The 12014-nt window shown below is 35.4% G+C and overlaps 1 protein-coding gene across 2 annotated transcripts in view; it reads right to left on the bottom strand.

Annotated features, from left to right (window-relative positions):
• MIGA1 (mitoguardin 1) overlaps nt 1-12014 on the bottom strand; it is a 41518-nt gene that overhangs the window by 5388 nt on the left and 24116 nt on the right. For both annotated transcript variants that reach the window (XM_061451549.1, XM_061451550.1), the window contains exons 9-13: nt 2743-2861; nt 2488-2560; nt 2101-2187; nt 1879-1977; nt 1418-1552 (exon numbers count right to left, since the gene is read on the bottom strand). In XM_061451549.1, the coding sequence (XP_061307533.1) occupies nt 1418-1552; nt 1879-1977; nt 2101-2187; nt 2488-2560; nt 2743-2861 (513 nt within the window). The remainder of the gene's footprint in view (nt 1-1417; nt 1553-1878; nt 1978-2100; nt 2188-2487; nt 2561-2742; nt 2862-12014) is intronic.

Here is a 12014-nt window from a genome sequence, read left to right as displayed (position 1 = left end):
AACCCAAACAAACACGCTCCAAACTGTGCGTAACTTCACTATAAGAGAAATTATTTTTCATCTCAAAAAGAAGTGAGCTGCAGAATACTGTATTTCTATACTTTGGGGATTTTTAATTTCCTCAGTTTCAATCTTGTGATAACAAAGTTTAAAACTGTAAAATATCAGCTGAAACAAATAATATTATCTGTAGTTCGTATTTGTTATTTCCAGATCTTATTTTGCAACATTTTCTTTCGTTTAATTCAAATATTATTTGGCATCCTTGACTGATTTTAGCTGCAAAAATTAGGAACATTCACGGGGTTCAACTGAGGACCAGTCTCTCATATACCAAAATGTGCACTCAGACATAAGTAACTATTTTAGATATTAAGTAGCATGCAAACACATTGCAATGTCCTTTTTCATTTTAGCAAAAACATTCTTGCAATAGCTTCAGATTCAGCTAAGGAGTTTTGTCCAAATATGGACCTGTGAAAGACAATATACTGATACCAGTACTAGGCTTTTTCCTCTCATCTGATCCTCCTTCAGTACTGCAAGATAATTTACTACTCACAAAACACTGTTATCACATAATTACAAAAATAAATACATGCATGTTTCCTCTTTTTCCTTTAGAGGGAATATTTCAATTGAAAGATAAATACAGGAAAAAATGGCAGTTTACAAATATAAGTGTGTGAAATGAGAGTGGTTACGCTACCAGCTGACCATGGTAGTAACCTGTATGCCTGTAACAGAGGAGTGAGATCTTTCTGGCAAATAGGCGCATCTGAAAGCGTGAAATGTTATCAACATTTGAATGCCTGTATTTCATTAATTTACTTTTGTGTGCTTGCAACTTTGTGCCTTATTGCTAAATCTCTGGTATATGACTCAAAACCTCCAATACCTCAAACACGGCTAACAGAAACTTCCCTTCTAAAATTCCACTTCCTCAGAGATAGCTTGTCCTGCAAAAATGAGTTTAAGTGTTTCTCCAATACATTCAATCATTTTATAGATTTTGGGCTCAGACTTGTAGCTTTTAAACTGCTATTATGAATAACCTGATAATACAACCTGCTTATTTTTTCTGAGAAATATTTCAGGTACCTATTCAGCTGTATTGGAAGCTGCATTAGACTTCACAGTGAAGGTCGATGTAGCTTCTTTGCTTCAAAATTAATGCTTTTATTATTAATTTAATTATCAAGACAACATACACAGTCTGATTCCTGTAGTTGCTGGATTTATGCTCATTTTTACATTGTGCTTTACGAATATAAAGCAGAGATTGCCATAAGAACAGCTGTGGTATATACAGAAATTTTATATCAGAATGCTCACACTAACGTTACATTTATCATACCATCTACTTGTTCTAATGTCTATAGAATAATGACTACGAAAATGACACATAAATACTTACTGTTTCTTTAAAAGAGGAATTTAGCCAGCGGTTATTTACTACATTCTGTATAGATATTGGTGGATTTTCTAAATCTTCAAATGAATCCATCAGTATGAAGTCCAGAACAACATCATAAAAATTCAGGTTTTTCACCTATATTAAATCAGAACATGACCTAGTTTCTCTTTCAGCAGTGGAATTCAGCATTCACCACATTCTAACTCTGTATTAACATGCAGATTTATAATTGCTTTTAATGAATATTAAAGTTACTTTGTCAGTAAAGGAGAAGATAAAATATTACATGTTATCTGGTACTAAACTACAGTGGTGGATGCCATTTCTCTAAATCAGCAATGTAAACATAAAAAAACTGCCTTTCCCACCATTCGGAACTGTAAAAATTCATTTTTAGATGTTTTTCATTTTTTTTAGATGTTAGTCATTTTTAGATGCACTTTTCAGAAATTCAGACTCACTCCTGTAGCAGCAAGTTCCATTTCAGTATTATCCCAGTGATCTGTTTGTTCCAGAAAATATATCATTTCATCAAACACATCTTCAAATTTCTTTGGATTCTGTAAAGTAAAAGCAATGAATATCAAGCAAACTTCACAAAAGACATGGTTTATATTCACTGGAAAGTGAGTTCTGGTAGAAGTTGCATAAACAATGAAACGTTACTTAAAAAAGGCTTTTACCTTTCGTGCTTTCACAATTAAAGCAGACAAAATTTTTCTTCCACTTTCAGCAAGAAATATTCTGTTTGCTGTCTCTGAAAGAATTACCTAGAAAAGGTTCAGAAAAAACAGACATATTAATTCACAGGTTATACTAAGTGACCTTAAACACTTCAATCAAATTTAATATAATGATAACCTCTAGCATAGTAGGCCAATTCCTAATCAGCTTTTGGTGCAAAGGTTACAAAGCTAATCATAAAACTGGGACTCCTCTGCAAATTTTAGAATGACAGAAATGTAATAGCAACAATAAAATAATTAATTACAGCATATGTTATAAAAATTGCATTGATAACCTCCACATACTTCAGGCTTAAGACAGACAAACAAATCACTCTCCTTTACCTGAAAAGCTTGTCGAATACAGTGAAGCTTAGCAAGGAAGTCACTGTCTCCTAGACATTCAAACATTTCAGTCCTATATAAAACAGAAAAGTTTTCAAATACCGTGAAAAATGGGAAGCACAAGAAAACTCAACTAAGTCTAATTCCAGAAAACATATCTCGTACAAGTAACTTCTAAAAACTGAGTTTGGTATAGTACATTTAAATTTAATTCTTGCTTTTCACAGAAATAATTAAGTAGAGGTAAATCAGTACCTTAACACTCGTGAATAAATTTTGCCTTCTTCTGCTAAGTGCATAGCTTCTTCATACAACGGGCAATGGCAAAGGGAATCAAGACCGTATGTATTACGAATCTCTCTGTGCTCTGTAAGCTGAAACAAAATATTTTTGAAATCATTAAAGAGCTTGCTTACACAGTTTTTGTAAAGGTAAATCAAAGAAGTTTTCCTGATATTCTACTGAAAGATATAACCTTTTCTGCATCTGCTTAAAACAAAAAGGGAACACTCAACCAGTAAAGAGAAGAGAAACACCACAATTATTACATAACTTAAAATCTGAAAGCTATAGTTTCAGATTTTAAGTTTCAAAAGTTTAATTAATTAAATGGAGGCAGCTTAGTTCTGATTTTAATTTGCCTAGTTGCACTTCTAATTTGCCTAGTTAAATCTAATGGGTCTCAAAGCTGCTAAAAACCCCCCAAAAGTTGGGACACAAAGTACAGAACAACCATGCAAAGCTCTAGGAAGCTGGAAATAGTAACATCCTTCCACTTCTGTTTTTGTCTCCCTAGTAGATATGTCTGCTAGTTACCAAAGCATATTGTATGAAGCATGAGCATTCAGCATCCTGCTACAGGCTCTCAAAAATGTGTTAATTTTCAGCAGTTTTAATTCTGCGGTTATGAGATAGAATAATGTGAACTCATAGACATTTTTAGAGGGAGAAAAAAACAAAATCAGGTTATGAAATCAAAGCATGTAAATAATATAGAGAACGCCTGTTTACAGGATATCATATTTAATCTACTAAATAATGGCTAGCTACAATTTCCACTACGAACATGACATCATATTATTAAGGGTCCAAAAAAAAAAGTCATCTTTCAGTTTCGTTAATGATCAGAAAATGAATTCTAACTTTTTTTAACACCCCCCTCTTTTTTAGTTTTGAATATCCTGCATGGGGGAAACAACCTGTGCTTCTAGGCTATCATAACAGAGCCTAGAAAGATCTTATGAGATAAAATTCTCACAGTAATTGGCCCATATAAAACCAGAAAGATTAAAAAAATCAGATTAAAAATATAAGTTGATGCTAAATTTCCATTAAAATTTTAAAATAAATACATGCTGAAAAGTTTTTCCTGTCACTGAGGACATACAGGCAAGTTCTGGCATGAGACTTCATAAAGATATTGAGTGTGCCTCCAGTGTGTCTTCTCTACAGACTTCAACTGAGGCTACTACAGCAACACCAGTTTGGCCAAGCAGGCTTGCCTGCTAAAGGGAAGAATATAAACAAGTGCCAGTACCTGTTTATATCCATGTAAACATTTAAGCACATGAACGTATTACAGAGATTTCAGCACAGATGTTTTGAATCACTTGTACCAGTATCTTTTTACACAAGCAAATACATACAGTTCCTTTCATAAAATTGTCAGGACCCATTTTAAATTGATTTGCTTGGGTAAAAAAAAAGTAACATCTCTATTCCTATACAGATTTCTCCAGAGTTCTCAAACTGAGACTCTAGTGATAACAGCTAGGGAGTGTAGGAATAAAAGCTTTAAGGTCAGCAAAATATCATACTTAAATGAGTAAGGTACACTTTTAGATTTCATCTAGCTTGAAAGTATATCCATTTTGAAAGTATGTATTTGTTTATCAGTTGTTTTGCTTGGAAGAACAGAGTAGAATAAGCTGAGTTCCTAAAAAAGATTTCCAACTATGAAGACCAAAGTTTTTATCCCAATTTAACAATATTAATCATAGCACTGAACTGTGTTTTGGATTTACTAATTCAAAAAAGCCAACCTGAAAACTGATGTTCTTTACTTTTTTAAACAAATTTAAACAAAAGAAGCCACCCAGCTTTTAACTGAACCGTATAGGAATTAATAATTCAATCAAGTGGAAGAAACAGGAATGTATTCATTTCTTTCAGATATAAGAAATCATTATACAAACAGACACATACATATAACACGCATACATATATATACACATGTATATACAGTGTAATAGTTAAAACAGGTATAAACAAAACAAAGTGAAAAATCTTTACTCCAGAATTTAGTTTTCTACATTATGGTTAAAAAAGTGGAAACAGTGAAATAATACATAAAAATTTTCCAAAATAAAGACCAAACCAGAATACAAATAAGGATATTAATTTCTTACCTGATCCAGCTATTAGAGAAGCCATAAAACATTCTGTTTATTTCACTTGTAAAGCATGAGAAGAAATAAGTTGTGCACACATAGGCACTTTGTAAACAGCTGTCCCTCTCTTGAAGGTTATAATTTCTGTGGTAAAAGGGATTATATTTGTTTTCTGTAGAGAACTCTTGGCAAATCACCTTCTTCAGGCATTTAGGCAAACTGACTGTGACTAAATTAGGACTCTTAATTTCCAGAGTCAGATGCAGGTAATGTTCATCTGCGGCCAGCAAGCTGAAGATGGTAACAGTTTAGCACATGAAGATGCCTGATTGTAGCCTTTGTGGTTACAGATTAACATCGAATCTGATACCCAAGAGTTGAATGAGGCCCTTGATTATATCTAGCCTTTTTTTTTTTTAACTTCCTCTCATGCTGGCAAATGAAATAAGTAGCTGTGTAACTGCTGAAATGCATATTACTGTGCTCAAATGAAGAAAGCAGTTAAATCAACAGGCTACTAAACAGAGAAGGGTATAACTTCTTCCACTGAGGAGATGGTTTTGATTACAGAGCGAAGTTAGTTCCAACCAACATCATTTGGAAAGGGGGTGCAAATTCCTCTATCACTGACTTTGGCATGCAAAAAAAGGAAAGGAAGAAAACCCAACAAACCAAACCAAAAACCAGAAACTAAAATGACCTCTAAGTTTAGCTACAAAAGGTGATTTCCAGACAAGCTCTGAAGCTGCATCATAATGCTCCTGGAGTCATCATGGATTTTCTTTTGATGCTTTCTGGTATTTAAAAAATATATTATATGTCAATATTTTATATGTAGATACAAACAGTATATATATATGTAACATACAGTGTTATATTTTAAAATGGTTTTGTAAACATTCAGTAATGGCTATTCTCTTCGAGATGAAATAAGGCAAAAGCTTGCTACAAAAGCATCCTGGTTCAAAATAAAATTAGTTGAAAACGCTCAGAACACACATCCACGTTACTAACATAGCAGAGTTCAGCTATCAGAAGAATGGACAAATTATATACAGTGTTTAACAACATGCAGAGCATACAACATTTTCTAGATAAGAGCCTCTCAAGCTGACATCAAAAGGAAAATTAACTCTTTGTTGTAAAAGTCTCCAACAACTTGTTACCTTTGAGAAAAAATGTGGAGAGAAAGGTACATTTTGAAAGAGCTGGTTCCCTGTAATGGCCTTATATCAATTGGCATACCTTCATATATATATATATATTCAAGTACATGCTTTTTGCTGCACTGTGTTTCCCTATGCACCACATAACTTTCTTCAACAGCAGTTCAGAATTTATCAGAAGTTAGCAGAAAGCCCCAGCATCCCACATCCTGTCACCACAGGTAAGTTGGACTCTTGAGAGCTCCTTGAGTCCTTTCTTGCCACTCTGTAGCGAACATTTTGCACAGCCACTACCATTTTGAAATTCTTAACACACCACTAAGGATGAAAAAGGGCTTCATGCACAGCTACCAAAAGTGCTGGTAGCTGCAAGTAACAAAGGCTTGTGATAATGGACCTGACGTGCCAGCTTCTAAATGTCTGCTATTTCCTCAGTGTCATACATGAAGAAGAATATGAAAATGTATTCAAAGAAGAGCTGAAAAAAATGAATTATCCATACTGGCAATCTGGTCTTGTAATGGTTTACTTCTATCCGTTCTAGGCTCAGGAAAGATAGTGTTGGTGACCACTGCATGGGACATTTATGATGACCTCCAGTGGATACCTAACTTCATTATGTTGAAATACTACGTACATCTTCAAAACTCCAAAGCTTGTAGTGATAACTTGTGCCTCTACACAGTGACGGAAAACAGCCTTCAAGGATTACAACATGGGCTGGTTTTGTTCAGATGCTAATCAGTTTTCTCTGGGCAGCTCAGCTTTACAGCTGCATCTGCTAGTTAAGAGATGCTGCAACCACTGTTGTAAAGCATCAAACCTCTAGAACTTGCTATAGTTTTTAAGCTTGGGATTCCCTGGCTGCTTTGGTCTAATGACCAGACTCAGCACTCTTATTTGTCACCCACAAGTTGCTTCTTAATAAATAGAAAAAATTCTCAGCTGTGCATCAAGATCTTGTTGGCTACCAAAATAACCACCCACTTGAATGTAACAAAAATAAACATTGCTAGACCTTTTGGAATTCTTGCTTGCTCCCACTAATAAACAGGTCAATTTACTGGCACAGTCAGCATTCCTCGCATTCTGAGAAACTATGCTTAGCCTATATTAAAAAGCCTGATGATCACTCTTCTCTGGGCATTTATATCCTTTAATATATATATATTTTAAACATGATTAGCTGCAGAATGAGTGTGAAACATGTTCTAGGAGTTAAACATGTGATGGTGATTGCCAACTAAAACATTTGAGACAGTACTTCAATAAACTGCAACAATAAAGTGGTGCATTCTTATTATCTGGAATAAAACAGGAAGGAAATTAATGTATTTTCATGAACTCTATAATTACTTGTATATAAGACACCTGATATCCTTTTTTTTGAGGAAAACACACATCCAGAACATTATTTTATCTGAATTATTACTGCAACTTTATTAATTTTAAGCATAACGAAGAAAGTAAATTCACTATGTTGTGTGCATCAGTGGTGGTACTACTCTTTGCCATGTGGAACAATACTGGGCTACGTGCTGTGTCTGGCACTTGCCTACACATTGCCTACAAAGATGTATTATGGTACAACAATTAGTTCAGTGCTAATACATGGGATTTGTTACAAATGTTGCATATATATTCTAAGAAATAAAACCTGTATAGTATAAACAGTCAGCATATAGGAACACAGTGGTTATTAGAGGAAACTCCTACATGTCCTAGAAATGAAAACATTTAGTATATTATGTAAATACCATACAACGCTAGGATTTCAGGACCAACCCCAGAATTGTAAATTTTATTATTAATTTTAAAGCTTTTAGAGCATCACTTAATGATTTGTTGATCTAAGTTGTTCTATTCATAGCCATACAGAAAGCAATCACAGCTGTCCTTGGTGGAATTAAAAGAACCTGGTTCCCATTGACACTCTTCATTGCCACCTGGAAAACTTTTCTCCATAATGGAATCTTTTCAACGGCAGCAACATCTATAAGCATGCACAACACAAATAATAGAAAAAACACCCTAAAATCCAACAGAAATGAAGCATGAAGTTTCAGGAATTTGTCAGACAGGACATAGGAATGGGAGACATTTCTCAAAGTGGAACAGAACTTTTCTGTTGCCTATAGCACCACTGATATTATTGGGAAGCGGAAAGTCTCTGATGATGATATGGGCAAGCTTTATTACTGGGTATCAAGCTTCAGCAGACACCCTAAAATCTTTTGAGTTTGGCCAAAGTAGTAGGCAGTGGTTAGGAGCACTTCAGGTACAGCTTTTTCAAAGAAATAGTATTACTGTTAGCAGAATGAAAGGATTTGGGATTAATTCTTCCCTCTCTTCACAGGTTTTAAGACTATAAATATGAGGCATCTCAATACCTCATTAAAGTTGTTAGAATAAGGAGCTGCTTACAATCCCAGGGCATGCTAAGACTACAGAACTGCTGTACTTCATTTGTTTCTTAGGTAAGACAATAATTCCTGTCAAATTGGGCAGGTGACATAAACATGGAGGAAGTGACCAGGATGAGAACAGCAAGTCCTGAGAAGATCCGATCAGTGATTATGGTCACAATTCTGAGGGCAGTCAGAACACAGCAAGGCTTATCTCTGATTTTTGTGGTGAAATACAAAAAAAACCAAAACCCAAACCACCAAAAATCTCATTTAAAAATGCTGTAGGAACACATGATACTAATACTTGACTGCATTACTCCCTCTCGTATTCAGGAATGGAATAAAACATCTACTGAGAAACCAGGAAAAGGGTAACCCTACTTTTCATTAATAGGGTTATTTTTGAGTACTTTCTGAATCTAAAATTCAGCATAACACACTTTGAAGGTTTTGGTGCCATATCCAAATAATTACAGGCATATGGAAACTGGTGTTCTTTTCCTGTTATCAAAGCCTGCTTGTTCCTGCACTGTTTTGTTTTAATAGATTTGAACTGAGAAAAAGACAACTTTAGTAAAGGAATTACTTGTAAAGAACGGAGAAGCTAAGGCTTTATTCACAAATCAACAAATCTCCTTTGCTCTGCTTTTGATAAAGAAAGCAAAGTTTATTTGATAATAGAACTACTGATTCAGTTCTGGTCAAGATATGAAAATAAGACATGATAAATGCATGGGCACTGACAACAGAGAGGCAGCAATGAAGCTCACTGTCAGGGAGAGCAGGAAAGAGCTTCTATTGGAAAGATGGAAAAGAAGCCAGGAAAGAGAGGGTGGAGACCTTTATCTGGCACACTCACTGCTGTATTCTTGCCAAAGGTGGTGGTATTTTGATCACACAGTGGATGAGACAGCAAGAATATGAAAAGAATACTAACCCTCAAACATAAGTTGATGGCAGATGGCCTAAAATGGGGAAGAAAATACCATTATTTATCACAGTATATGGTATCAGTAACTTAATTAGGGCAAATGGTTGTGCTTACCATCCCTTTCGTGGTGCTTCCAAGAGCCTCCATGTATTTAGGAACAGAAATCTGTCTGGTTTGGGGATGGTAACTGTATGTCTGGCTCATCTTTATAGGGATTCAGCAGACACCTGGGTATTGTAGGTGTCCAGACTGGTACAATTCTGTTTAAGAAATCATCAAGTGAATGATCCTCAGAATCCTCTTGATTATCATCCATTGTCAAGATGAAGTTTTGGAATACCCTGCTGCTATCCTGTAGAGCTCATCAAAAGGGCATGCGAGTTAAGCTCTGCCAACTGTCCCAGTTTTGCACAGTTCTCTTCTTGAATGCCATCTTCCTATGTTTTGTCCTAACATAACACAGGACAACATTCCTGTTGCCTCCTAAGCAGTATTCCTACTAATTTCCATCAAAACATCCTTGTTTTGTTTTAGGTTTCCCTGTATCTTTGCTGTTATCCTTCCTGAGGGCAGTGAACTAAATTTGACTTGACTGTGCGTCAGCACTGAAACGTGAATATGGCTTCCAGTCTCAAAAACCGGAGTCTTAGCCCTGCTGCTGGGGACAGGATGCAATGTAGAAGGAAGAAAATGTGACCACAGAAAATGCTGCTACTTTGTAATTTCCCAGAAGGTGAAATCACTAATGATTTCAGTAGGGCAAAATCACAGGGCAGCATACACACATGTATGAATTTCAGATTTAAAAACGTCGCTAAACATTTCCATCAGCACACAAGAGTTCAGGAGATCACTTAAACTGTAACTGCAGTCAGGGAGAACAGGACAGAAGAACAACTGCCTATTGGTCCATGAGCTGAGACAAATCCACACCTGAAAAAGCCTCAGACCTCTTAGCCTGAAACATTCCACTTTTTTGCAAATGAAAGAATAAAAATGAAAGAAGTAGATAAGCAAGAAGCTACCTGTCATCATCAAGTCTAGAACAGAAACATCTGGTATGTCAATTCTAATCCAGTTACATTAAAGCAATTACTGTTCTTTACTTACAGCTGAAATACACTGGGAAGTGGTTATTACTCTCTGATTGCCATAGTTATTTGCAGTACTAACTCAAAGCATTTTTTCCCCCAGGGGATGGAAAAAACTTTACATCAATGTAACACTATATTCATAAGGGAAGACCAATTCACAGCTTTATTCTACCTGTGCCACACAATGATGCCTCAGTAGCTACTACCCGAGAACTAACTGGCCCTGTGGTTTAAGCCTAGTGATTCATATTTCATCCAAAATTTTGCTGGTGTTCTGGTTTGAACACTAAACTTCAAGTTGGTTTTAGCTTTCTTAATGCTCAGGGCTCCTATCAACTGAGAATTTTAATAGATTCTTCAATAAAATCTGAGAAAGGAGATCAGAGGGCTTGTTCTATTGGCAAAGGCTACAAGAGCTGGAAAGGAAGAGAAAATCCTCATAATTTTGTTCTGGAAGAAAGAGTTGACAGAAGTGGCTTTGAGGTATCAAAATGTTCAGAATATTTTTCAGGATATGTAAATACGATTCTGTTGCCAATTTTGACACAAACATTTCTTTATCAAACACTGAGACAATTCAGATTTGGGACAGGATGGTGATTATACTGAGGTGATACACTCTGGGCTTTGTTTTTTATTTTGTCTTTTTTTAAGCCAAAACCCACAAATGAGCATAATGGATTGTTCTTATCTTCATGTACTTGCAAAAACACTAGGAAAGTTCATGGGGAAAAGAAAACACAAAAGATACCAAGTGTACAAACAGTAATTGTTTACAGCTCCTCCCAAGAGCTGGTAAGAGTTGAAGCAAGCTTGAACTGTGGTCTTGTCCAAATGAAGGCAAGACTAACCAGTCTCTATAGACACAGTCTTTGTTAGAAATGAATGCTAGGCATACTATCACAACTTAATGTGAATTACTAAATCAAGATAATCACAAGTTAATGTGAATTACTAAATCAAGGTAATTGTGCTTTGGAAAAAACAAACCATATAATAGACAGCCAAAATGGTAATTGCAAAGAACACGTATGCACATCTCTTCTTACAACTAAGTTTAGTAGCTTAGTTGTAGTGCATGTATGAAAGCAATATCTAACACAAAGCATATCTATTGAGACCAATTGCCTTTCCTGCAATTTGGAGAAGAGTGCTATTCAAGATCACTCCAGCTTCTGAGAGACTATAAAAGGAGATATTCCTCATTCAAATAAGTTTGTTGCTGTATATAAAATTCTTTCAAATACTTCAAGGGAGCTGCAGCAGATATCAGCTAATAGACAATGCCCTGTGATCCAAGATTATTTCTTTATGCACCCTTTGTGGTCTTATCCAAGAAGATTAGGGAAAGTTTGGTTTAGTATATTATATTGTGCATGGCACTTACTAAAATAGGTAGCTGCCAATGTCTAATTATTTCCTCTTGGGAAAAAAAAACTAACTCCAAAAAAGACAAAGCCTTCTTCACACATCCTTATATTAGGGTAAAGCAGCAGGAAAAAAATGAGAGTAGAAAAATGCAATTCATGGTGAAAGGA

This window comes from Pezoporus flaviventris, unplaced genomic scaffold, assembly GCF_033815535.1.
Source record: "Pezoporus flaviventris isolate CSIRO_AGI_PZ_B2104156 unplaced genomic scaffold, CSIRO_AGI_Pfla_v1 ptg000013l, whole genome shotgun sequence".
NCBI classification, from domain to species: Eukaryota; Metazoa; Chordata; class Aves; order Psittaciformes; family Psittacidae; genus Pezoporus; species Pezoporus flaviventris.
Note: the sequence above shows the minus strand (reverse complement) of the source record. Positions and strands in the feature narration are given on the sequence as shown.